General features: G+C 46.5%; 1 protein-coding gene across 1 annotated transcript in view; it reads right to left on the bottom strand.

Moving 5' to 3' along the window:
* ADAMTS17 (ADAM metallopeptidase with thrombospondin type 1 motif 17) overlaps positions 1–12,471 on the bottom strand; it is a 271,748-nt gene that overhangs the window by 120,327 nt on the left and 138,950 nt on the right. Inside the window, exon 10 of the mRNA XM_044230904.1 lies at positions 2,776–2,942. Within this exon, the coding sequence (XP_044086839.1) occupies positions 2,776–2,942 (167 nt within the window). The remainder of the gene's footprint in view (positions 1–2,775; positions 2,943–12,471) is intronic.

Genomic DNA, 12,471 nt, shown 5'->3' with positions numbered 1-12,471 from the left:
TGGGTTTCTGTCTAAAGGCTTTCCCACTTAGAACTATTTTCTAAGGAGAGCCTTTGTCTTCTTTTGGAGGTGGTTTGGATTTGTGGTCCTGAGCCCTCCCTTGGAAAATCTACCTCTGCAAGAATTTTTTTTTTTCAGTAAGAGAAAAAAGAAAAAGTATAGCTTCCCCTTTCTTGAACCGTGTGTCACTCGCCAAAGAATTCCACAGTGATAGCAATGCTATGAATAGGGCAGTCATAATGGGCTTCGAGAGAGCCCAGAGCCCAACCACAGGAATCGTTCCCATCACGGCTGAGCTAGAATTGTGCCTTTTATAAGCTGATTTTTGAGAGGAGCAAACTTCTAACCTGTATTCTCCCCCCTGCCCTCTGAATTGGCCATTTGTTATTTTGTTTTCATCCTTATGAAATGCCCCTTTTAAAAATGTTGGCTTCTGTTTATATTTGAGAGGGAAACGAAACCAAAGCTGTGAGAAGTCAGGACAGTTCCACCCCAGAAGGGGATATGTCAAGCTAGCCTTGCAAAGGCCTGAACTTGGGGTCTTTCCCTCAAAGAGAAAATGCTTACTTCCCCTTAGCTGTCTTTATCAGAAAGGGTGGCACTTTTCAGATCAAAGGCGGTCGAACTCTGGCTGTAATGATCTGTTGCTTTGATAGAGAGAAATGAAAAGCAAGTGGGTCATGACACATTCTGAACCTGGTGGGCTTCCCCAGGTAGCTGCCTTGTGAAGCGTCCTGGGTGGGGGATCCAGGACAGACATCCGTTTCTGCCCCTGGGATGATAAGGGACCTAAGGAGTTCAGCAATCCAAAAGTGGTTACAAGTCAAACAGAAGTTTAATAACGACTTGGAGAAATCTGTGGAAAACCAGACATTTAAGTGGGATTTCTGTACTGAATAAAGGAGTAGGAGAACACAAAGCTGAAGCAGACCAAGGAAAGAATAACAACAAGGCTGTGTGCACAGTTGAGTGGAAATGGGAATGCGGTGAGTCCCTCTTGGAGCCGACCTCTTCTTGCTCCCAACAAGAGTCAGTGAAGGACAGGACAGTGGACCTAAAGTTTCTCTGTCCAGGCTGGGATGGCTGATGGTTTGGAAACAAGGCTGCCCCTCATCAGAACCCACCAAGGCGCTGGAAACAGGGTAGCCCCTGCTGCCTGGGTTCACTTTCTCCCGATTAGGGGTCCGAAGATGCTCGAGACATCTGGAAGCCTCCTGGGTCTTCTTGCATCAGAGGAATGCCCAGGCAGAGAGCAGCAAGCGTCCAGCTGTACATGTTCCTTTCAGGATGGTGGGCCTCCTCTCTCCCTCATCTGCAGACAAAGCTGAGGGTATATGGACTGCTCTTCTCTTGAAGTCATGGTTAAGCGACGGTGCACCTCCCATTACACAGCTCCAAAAAGTGGTGTTTTTCAAAAGGAAAAAAGTCTGGGGAGCTCCCCGAGGCTTTTAAATGAGCCCACAGCTGAGTGGTATCTGCCACAACTGAGAACACTCCAGGTTACTTTACAACTCTGTTTGGAGCTGATGGGTCAGGTTGCTGGGTTTAAAGCTGCGGGTCTGGGGCTGTTATAGCTGGTGATGCCTGGGCCTACTCTCTCCAATCCCCCAAAGCTACGCTTGAGCCTGAAAGAGCAGAGTGCAGAGTGGAGATTTCAGAGATTCTTCAAACCACAGAGAAGAAACCCAAGACCTAGCACAGGAACCTCATTCTTCGGCAAAAGACTTTAGAGGCTGGTAAAAATCAGGCTTAGTCACTGTAGTTCTTATTTAAGCCTCTTCACTCGACACTTACAAAGTCATGCTCTCGCAGTCTTACTCAGGTACTGGAAGCCAGATGATAGCTGGTTATTTTCCAAGTCAGCTCCTCTGGAATGGGGGTCCCTCCCTGCTCCTTATCAACCGCAGGAACTTTGATGCATCATGTAACCCATAACCTCTCATCTTTGCGTGGCTTGCTCTGCATGGTAATTGAGATGACGGATGCAGAGCTAACCTTGGCCTGGCCTATGGTGTGCTCAACAAACAGGACCGTATCATCATCATTAGGATACAGTCTTGTCTACCAGAGATCAGCAGAATTTTAAGTGTAGAAGAACTTGAACTAGGCCATGGGGGGCAGAAAGTCCTTATCAACAAACATTACAAACCCTACGGACATGATAAACCATCGAGAATTTGATCAGCCACTGGAAATGCTTGCAATGGCCCATGGGGCAGAGTTTCCCGATTTGGAAGAGAAAGCTCTCGGAAAGAAAACATGACCCATGCCTATCATCATCTCCGAGATGTAAACTGTCCTCAAAACTTTTTTTTCTCCCAAACACCTTAGTCAAGAAGTGAAAACCAACCCAAAACGAACCAAGAAAAGAAATGCAAGAAAGCATCAATATTGGAAAGAGAGAGAACAGACATAGAAGCCCACCGTCCCGTGCTGCAGGGCCTCTCTGTCCTCAAAGTTGGCCCTGGGCCCCTCAGTACATGGCACTAGGCAGCAGGCTGCCAGCACTCCCACCTTGCTGCAAATGGGGGTGCAGGATGATTCTGGTCTGCCACCCACCTCACAGCTGCTTTTAAGAAATCTCCCAGGGCTGGGTCCTCCAAGTTCAACCCCACTGCTCCAGAAGCTGGTCCACTGCTCACCGGCGCAGCGGGCCTGGAGCGTCCCACTGGATGGATGGCTGGGAAGGGGGAGCCCCATGAGGTTTCCTAGGAGGTGTTTACATTCTTGGAGAAGAAGGGGGGCACTGTGAAAGGACGTGCCATATGCCTTTACCATCAACCACCACTGCTGTCAGCAGGCCCTTCTTCTTGCTGCTCAGCCGGTCATGGGTCTGGCACTGCTGGTCCCGGAAGCTGGGCAGGCCCTTGGGGCAGGGAAGGTTCTCACAGACAGCATGCTCCACACTGGCTCCCAGGCAGTGCGTGCCCCCAGGCCCAGGCCTAGAAGGAAGGAAAGGTCCGTATTAACCAGACAGTGCTATGGATACAGCAGGGGTGCTCAGTTTTTTTGGTTTGTTTTTCTCCCCCTTTTGCCAGGTGGGGAAGGGGTCTGGCCAAGTTTCCAAAGTAACCTCCCTCTGCTCTTCCACACTATGTCTCAGCAATCCCAGTCCCATGCTGACGGCATGTTTAAGTGAGCCGTCAGAAAAATGCATCCAAGAACTGTAAATCAGGGTCATCTGGAAATTGAATACGGTATCAGTTCAGCAAGATCCACAAACTGGGTCTTTCATCTGAACTTAAAACATGGCCATTTGTAACACTGAAAACCTCAAGGGGGAATTTTTAGTGAGTGTGGGTTTTTTGTTTTTGTTTTGTTCTTTTTTTTTTTTTGGTCTTCTATAAAACAAAGACCTTTACAGGGCTTCTGGAGACCACTAAATTTCAGAATGAGTAAACTGCTCTCATTTAACTTTGTAATGCGAAGAATCAGAATGGTTCATTAACTAGTTCAATGGCTTAGGGTAGAGACCTGCCAGATCCCAGCTCTGCAACCTTGACCTGGGGACCTGGGTAAGTGTGAGACCACAAGTGGTCAAAGACACATCCTGGGTCCCTGAGGCCCTGTGCTTAGACTGGGGTTCCAAGAAGTTTGAGAAACCCAGCTGTGTTCTCTGGCCAAGCCCATGTGTGTGAGGGGCAGCGAGGAGGAGCAGCAGGACCCTGTTCTGGCTGGCTGAAATGTGGGTCTGCCCAGCTGTACCATGAAGCGCTGGGGCATCCTCATAGAACTCTGACCCAAGCAACCTCAATGGTTTCCTTCATTTCCACAGTGCTAAAATCACCATGAAGGAGTACGACTGTTTTCTCCCTGAAGATTTTATTGAAATTCAGCATTGAGGGGAAAAGAATGCAAATCACAACTGTTTTGCTCATTGGCTTTTCACAAATTACATACACCTGTTGGCAGGGCAATAAGTTTTGACACAATCACCATTTCATCCCGAGTATTTCTTTTCTTCCTTTTGCCGTTCGTTGTAGTCAGACGATGAGGCCACCCTATGATCACTGCTTCAGGGGAGAGAGATCAAAGCAGAAGTCCTAGGCGTTTGTGTCATCAAACATTTTTCTGCAAAGGCGACTATTTCTGGCTTTGTGGGCCATGCAGTCTCTGTCCCAACTACTCACCTCTGCCACTGTAGTACAAAGACAATGAATAGCCAAAAGGGCATAGCTGTGTGCCAATAAAACTTTATTTACAAAACCAGGCGGTGTACCAGATTTGGTCCACAGGCCATCATTTCCAGGTTCTGGTCTACATAAATATGTTTGAGAAAATGTCTGAAGCAGGAAGAAAGGTTTTATTCTTCTTACCTCTATGCCCACCTCATGTACACCAGGAAACCTCCCCCCTCACTTGGGCATGGTGGCAGTCTTGAAAGGTTATACACACTGGTGGCCCCAGAGAGGGGCCCTGAGTTCTGATCTCCATCCAAGTCAGGAAATAGCAAAACCTCTCTAAGCCTTATGGGATTTGAGAACAGAGAGACCCTTTGTTCTTTTTCCTTCCCAGAACACCAGGGAGGCAGCTGGATCTTGGAGAAATGATTGCATGGCATGTTTAGGGAGACAGAGTCTCCCAAGAGCCCTGGGCCTGAATGCCAAGTGTGGACAGATGAATGGATTCCTGTACTGCAAAGCACAGTGTAGCAGAAAGAGAGAAGGGAAAAGCCATGTGGACCAGCAGGAAGGACATCTCTGTAACAGGCTAGTTCCCATGGCTGGGACCAGAGAAGGGACGGGTGAGGCAGCAGATGTTGTATGGTGAGAAGTTACGGGTTGAACTGTGTCCATCCAAAATCATATACTGAAGTCCTATCCCCAGCGCCTCAGAATGTGGCCTTATTTAAAAACAGGACCACTGCAGATGTATTTAATTAAGATGAGATCATACTAGAACAGGGTGAGCTCCTAATCCAATATGACTACTATTCTTATAGAAAGGGGAAATCTGAGATGGAAACAGAGGGGAGAACAACATGCAAAGATGAAGACAGAAATTGGGTGATGTTTCTACATTCTAAGGAATGCCAAAGATCACCAGTAAGCCACTAGAAGTCAGGAGAGAGGCATGGAACAGATTCTCCTTCACAGCCTTCTGAAAGAACGAATGCCTTCAAGACCTTGGTCTTGGATGTCTGGTCTCCAGAACTGAAAGAGAATAAATTTGTGTTGTTTACACCACCCAGTTAGTAACAGTTTGTTATGGCAGTCCTTAGAAGACAGATATACTGGATGACACAAGGATCAGAGGCATCCTCACTGAATATAGATGTAGATTCAGGGAATATGGGGCAAAAATTCCTGATGTTATTAGGAATCCAACCTGACCTAGAATGGAGTTCAAAAATACAAATTAAAACATCAAAAATACAAATGCAAATAAAAATTGGTTTCTAGAAAAATGAGGCAAGCTACGTTTGCCAGGTAGGGTGGAACTGAGATTTGTGCACCTCATGTAACTAACTTCCTGAGCTGTCCCTAAGCTTTATTTTAGCTTCCGTTGTACCTATCTCTAACAATTGCTTTTTCCAGATTTACATCTGACTGACCCTTATAAACCAACTACCTTTATGCCTTGTGGCAGGTGGATGGAGAGATTAGACATAAGAAAGATCCAGCAGAAAGTGGGCCTGGAGGTTAGGGGTAGTCCGTGGGATACCTCATATGTCTCAGGCTTCTTTCCTCCTGGACTCTGTCAACCCTGTTTCGTCTCCCTGCCCAACCTTCTCCCATGGGCAAGTCCCCTTTCAGCCCCCCATCTAGTGCACCACCCCATCTTCCCCACATTCTGTACCCCCAACTCTCCGTCCATCCTTGAGGCCACCTCCATCCTAAAGCCCCTTTTTACTTCCTACACGGACCCTCTTTTGACCATGCTTGAGTCTCTGCTATGCTGCTTATCATCAATCTTGTGAACGGTGAGTTAGATTATGATCTTCCTCCTATCTTTCTGCAGCTTCATGCACATAACCTTGCACAGACTAGTCTTTAACAAACAGTAGACTGAGGTGAACTAAATTATCAAAATTTATCTTAAAAAGACCAAAAGAGAGAGTGAAGTCAGGGGAGATGGGGGAGTAGGAAGCACTAGGAATCCATCTCTCCACTGAGACAACAACTGTATTGGCAAAAAACTGTCTGAGGTAACTATTTTGAAATTCTGGAGTCTATTTGAAAGCATACACCCTTCTGGAAAAAGCTTGGCTGGTAAGTTGTGGTTTAATTTAGATGCATTTTAGCCTTTATTGTGAGAGTGTTATCTGTTCCCCACACTCCAGCCCCATGGCAGGCAGCTGCGCCTGGTGTGTCTTGCTGCAGCCAGGCTGGACAATAAGTGCCTGGGGTTCTGTGTTCTGACTATTCAGTGTTGCTTTTGATTTCTGAGATGCAGGAATAGAGGGTGGACACCATTGTTGCAACTCCTATGAGCTGAAGGGACCTCCAGGGAGTTTCAAAGAGCAATATATTTTTTCCCCCCTTTTCCCCCTCTGAGAGCCAGCTATGCAAGGGTTGTCATTCAAAAGCAACTGCACATATGGGAAAATTTAGGAAGCTTGAAAAGATGAAGGCTAGAAAAGGCTTGGGAATATCTTATGCTTTTACTTCAGGTTGATCCCCAGCACAGAGAAACCTTTCAACAGCAAAGAAACAGAAAATCCAAAAAGGGAGAGCTGATTATCAGAGTTACATTATAAGATTCGAATGTCCAGTTTTTCAACAAAAGAATCACAAAGCATACAAAAGAAAAGAAAAGTATGGCCCACTCAAAGGGACAAAATACACCAGCAGAAATATACCTGAGCAAACTCAGATGCTGGGTTTATTAGACAAAGATTTAAAACACTGTCTTAAAAATGCTCAAAGCACTAATGGATGATATAAATAAATACATAAAATGATATATGATAAAAATGAGAGTATCAATAGAGACAGAAATTACAGAAAGGAAAAACAAATTCCAGGATTGAAAAATACAGTACCTGAGATAAAAAATTCACCAGGTGGATTCAGAAACAGATTTAAGCAGCCAAAGAAAGAACCAGCACATTTGAATATAAAACAATTGAAATTATTAAGTCTGGGGGTGAAAAGAAAAAGAATGAAGAAACGTGAATAGAGGGGATCTGTGGTAAACTACTAAGAGGACCACCGTATACATTATGGGAGTCTCAAAGATGAAGAGAGAGGAACAGAGATTACTTGAAGAAATAACGGCTAAAAACTTCCCAGATTAGAAGAAAGACATGAATGTACAAATCCACAAAGCTCAACAAAATCCCAGTAAGATAAATTCACTGATACACTTTTCAATTAAACTGTCAAAAAAATAGAGAACTTGAAAGCAGCAATAGAGAGGCAACACAAAACACATAAGAGAATCTTAATAAATTATGAGCCTATTTCTCATCAGAAACTCTGAAGGCCAAAAGACAGTAAGGTCGATACATTCAAAGTTCTCAAAAAACAAACAAATGAACAACAACAACAACAAAACAACAAAAAAACCCACAAAAACACACACAAAAAAAAACACCAAGCCAAACCAACCAACCAACCAAACAAACAAACAAACAAAAAAACCCTATCAACTAAGAATTCTATATCCAGCAAAACTGTCATTCAAAAAAAGAAGGGAGAAATTCAGACATTTCCAGGTAAACTGAGGAAGTTTTTATATATTGTTTTTAATACTAGACACCCTGTACAAGAAACAATAAAGAGAGTCCTTCAGGATTCAAATGAAAGGATGCTAGATAGTGAGGTGAAGCAGATGAGGAATTAAAGATCTCCAGTCACACAGGTGTGATATTAAGCTTTGTCAGTAGAAGGTACCAGAGAGACACTAGAGAAAGAACAGACTTTTGTCTCTGGTTGTGGTATTGAATTTCTCTCAACAGACTCCTGTGGTGGCCTGTAATGCATGCCACCTCCCTCTGGGCAGCATTTATCCCAGAAGGCAGCTTCCAAATAAATCAAAGCCTTGGGAAAATCCCCAGCCTGGTTTCAGATGCTGTTTCTCTCCTTGGGTAGCTTTCCCAAACACCCCTCACTGTGACTTTACAGAGGGTTCCACCAGTGCAGCAGCTCTGCAAACTTCTCCATCACCCAATGGGCCTCGATTTCATCCTCTCTAACAAAGTCTAGGAAATTCATCCCTGGGTGTGTGTTGGGGGGAAAAGGGAGGCATCTTCATCCATATTTGTTCCTTCCTTGGGTGCTCTGCCTCAGACTGGAGAAGTGGCCACTTCCTATGTTTGCTCTTCCACTGCTGTTTCTGTGTTCTCTTTATCTCTTAGCAGCTAGGTCCTATTACTCCAACCACCTGTTTCTAATGTTTTTTACATTAAGATTTCCCTGTTCAAAAAAAAAGACCTTTTTTTTTTCTTTCCAGCTTTCCCTTGGGTCACTATTTTATCCTGACTGGCAGTGCTGCTCTGCAAAACCAAGCCCCCCTTCAATCACATGCATGCGCCCTCAGAGCCAATAACTCCTTCCCACTGCCAGCATGCACGGCCACGTGTGCCCAGCATACAGCTCTCTGCCTATGATGCACAGCACTGCATCAGGAGCCTCGCTCTAGGATAGGTGGGCTTTTCTGCATGTTGTACCTCAATAAAGATGTTTAAACATAAGGAAAAAAAATAAGGTAGAGAGGCTCTGGTGAGAGACTGAAAGTGTGGAGAGAAAAGTGAGCTCCCACTGGGCAGGACCAGCTATCTCTTGCCAGGGTGGGGCATGGAGAGCTTTGGGCAGATCCCAGTGCAGAGCTGGGAGGCAGCAAAGGTTCACCAAGATGAGCAGGATCGCAAGGCACTTTTTTGGGGGAGTGGATGAACACACAGAATCAGGACAGGAGGAAGAGGAATGCTCTGGCTGAGGGACATTTTTTATTTTCTTTGCTCTGTTCTAGTCAGTGAAGATTGATTGTAAGTTGAAAGTCTCAGCAGCAGTTCAGATCTGCTCACCATCCAGAGACACAGATGGCTTAGTGAATGGCTGGCAGCTGCAGATGTCAGGAGTAGTGCATGCCTCATAATGCCCCTTCTGGGCAGCAGGCATCCTAGTTTTAAGACCTCTTCTGCAAGGTATCCAAGTCACACTGGTGACTTAGACTCAAGTGTAAAAGACTGAGATTTTAAAAATCCATCTGTGGGAACACCAGGTCACTAGTACGTTGAAAGCACACATATGGGGGATTTCCCTTCAGAAGTAATTACCTTCAAAAAGCAATTATAGGCACAGAACGTTACTCCCTACCCCCAAGCTTCTCCCTGGGTCTTAGGAGCCTGGCTGCTTTCTGAGCCATGCTGCTCCATGACCCCAGTGCATTCCACTTCTATGCTCCATTCGCCATCTTGTCCTTCTTGTGCTCTGACAGAATGGGCTTTTCACACAAGACCATCTGAGCCTTTTTTCCTCACCCTACTCTCCAGCCTTCCCTCTAAAACACAAGACTTCTGATGGGGTACCAGAATTCAAATGACAGATGAGCTTTCTGCCTTGCAGTCTTTGGGCAGAAACTCCCACCAACAGCGACACAAATTGTGGCAGGAAAGGAAGAGCCTAGGAAGCTAGATGAAAAACATGGATGGTCCCCCAAGGCCTTTATGTCAACTGGCAAGAAATACAAATTCCAAGTGCTGTAAAGACCAGGACTAGAGAAAGAAAAAGGTGGGGTGGGGGAGAGTGGACTGTTTTGCCAGTGTTTTTGAACAGTGAATAAACCAGCTGCAGAAGGCAGGGAAGGAGCCAGGAATATAAAGTGAAGAGGGTAGGGAGAGGGTGGTGGGAGCGTTCCAACCCCAAGATGTACACAGCAGTGAGATTTGGACATCCTTGGGAAATCTCAAGGCAGCAAGCCTGGTGAGTTGAGGAGTGAGTCAGGGAGAGGACATTGCTTTGGTCAGAGATTGGCTCTGGGCCTCGATCAGCTGTGCTTTGTAACAATCACCACGTCAGACCTCTCTGCAAAGGCAGGCTAACAACGGTTGCCTGGAGTTCACAAAACACAGTCTGTATCCTGCATGTCCCCCAGAAACACTGGGGGCTACTACTAACCCGCCCGCCCAAGACTGGGCCCTTTTCTTTCCATGCACCTGGGCTGCTTCCCTGAAGGTGAGGAACCGTGGAGAACACTGCCAGGAAGAAAGCCCTTTGGTGTTCTCCAGAATGAGGAAAAGAGCAACACTGTTATTGCACAAGACTGAATAGGCTGACCAGGCATAAATATTATAGAAGCAAAGACATAACTGTTTCTCTCACTCAGGATAAACAGGGCTGGGTGACATTTTGGAGTTTGTTCTGGAGAGGACCCTGAGGTCCCCTAACTGTGGGCTATAACCTCCCTGGGGCAGGGAAGGCATGGCAGAAGGGGACCCACATATGCAGGGGAACCTAAGCCCTGACTCAGGGCTGTCCACAGCACCAGGGCCTCTGTGAGGTGTGATGGTACAAGAAAGGGTAGCTAGCTAGTGACCTGCCTTCTTGGCCCAATAATTTACAATAACCTTCAAGTTTCAGGGGTAAAAACAGTATCAAGTGGGGTTCTGGGGCACTGGCAAGAAGAGACTGCTTTTTCTCAGCAAGCATGCCTCCAAGTAGTGAGGGAGGCAGCACGTGTCAGAGATGGCTATTCTGTTAGAAGCATGGAAAGGAGAATGGTGCCCAGCCCCAGGCGGCCTTCATGGGGTTCAAAGCCCCGTGTGGGGGAAGGCAAAGTAAAAACAAGTGACAAGGACATAAAGGCAAGTGTTATAAATTGTTGTAACACTTGTAACATGGGAAAAGGGCATTGAGAGAGGGGGTAAAGCCGGCACCCTGCCTTGTGCAAGGTGGTCGGGAAGGAGGCCTGAGAAGACATTTGCTCAGAGACCCAAGGAGGGGCACAGCAAGCTGGGGAGAGGGAAGGGACACTGAAAAAGGTCCAGAGCTTGGAGTACTCTGAGGACAGAGAGAAGTTCTGCAGTGGGTTGAAATGGTGGCCCCTTCCCCTCCAAGATAAGCCCACCTAGAACCTTTGAATGTGACCTTAATTGGAAAAAGGGTCTTGGTAGACCCTTTTGAGGACTGAGGATCTCTTAAGTAGGAGAGATGATCATCCTGACTTGGGGTGGGTCTCAAATCCAGGGACAGGTGTCAGGAGAAGAGGAGAGAAGACCATTGTGAAGACAGAGGCAAGTCTACAAAGGCAAAGCATGCCAGAGAGTGCCTGAAGCCACCAGAAGTTCAGGGAGAGGCATGGGTGGGATGAATCCTCCTTCAGGTTTGAAAAAGAATCAATCCTGCCAACACCTTGATTTCAGACTTCTGGTTTCTACAATGTAGAGAGGATAAATTGCTGTTTTAAGACACCAAGTTGTGGTAATTTATGATGGCATCTCCAGGAAATGAATGCAGAGACCATGGTTAAGAGTATGGACTTAGTTCTAAGTGCAGCAGAGACTGGTGGAAAGGGCTGTAGAAGGAAGAGAGAGAACTGGATTTATGCTTAAGTGGATCTCTGGTTCTGTGTGGAGAATGCATCTGGGGGGCAGGGAATATGCGGGAAGCAGGCAAGCCAGTACAAAAGGTCTGAGAGAACAACGGAGCCTCACCACTGCGCTCTACACCAATGGACCGTGGGCAAGTTACCTAACCTCTCCACAACTCAGTTTCTAGGGCAAAGAAAGAGCACCCATCCTGTAGGGAAGCATTCATTGATTTACTACATGTAAATGCCGAGAAGGGAACTGGCATAGTGTGTTCACCATTCTTATCACGAGAGGTTGTGGAAGAGGAGGAGAGGGGACAAGGGGACCATTCGTGGACTCAGAGGCTTTGGCCTGGAGCCATGTGATGGAGGGTGGTGCTGTTAATGGAGAGCAGAGATGTGCACTGGGAGGAGAGATCACAGTCTGGGAAGAGTCAGGTTTGAGGCATCCAGGAGAAGACTGAGGGAAGTTGGCAGGACTCTGCCCACTGAGAGTGGGCAAGGACTTTGTTTTTGCTTGTCACTGTAAGTCTAGACCTAGCAGAGATCCTGGCCCAGAGTCAGAGCCCTGTCAAGGTGTACTGAAGGTACCATGTTGGGAAGGCATGACTGAAACGGGCACAGGAGCCAAGAGATATGAGAACACCGTCATTCTCTTTCTCATCCTTCTACTATTGCCTGGCCCATGGGATGTGGCTGGACGACCGAGATCAGACATAAAGACTTCTCTCCAGGGATGTGTCAGGGCCCATAGCCATTTGATGTGCTGGGACCCACATACCCCTCAGTGGCCTGTTTGCAGAGGCATGGTGAATTCTGCCATTCCTCAATGATGAGACATAGGAAGGGGTGCAAAGAGAGATAAAACTCGTGACCACCACTAGGTGGGGTGGGGGGGCATGTGATAAAAGGAATGGAAGATTTTTACGGCAACTTTGGGGTTTCTGGAACAGCCTCTGTCTTGAGGCCAATGGGCCTGGAGGGATGGAGTAAGGA

The sequence above is a fragment of the Neovison vison genome, chromosome 13, assembly GCF_020171115.1.
Source record: "Neovison vison isolate M4711 chromosome 13, ASM_NN_V1, whole genome shotgun sequence".
Classification (NCBI taxonomy): Eukaryota; Metazoa; Chordata; class Mammalia; order Carnivora; family Mustelidae; genus Neogale; species Neogale vison.
This window is presented reverse-complemented; position numbering and strand designations above follow the sequence as displayed.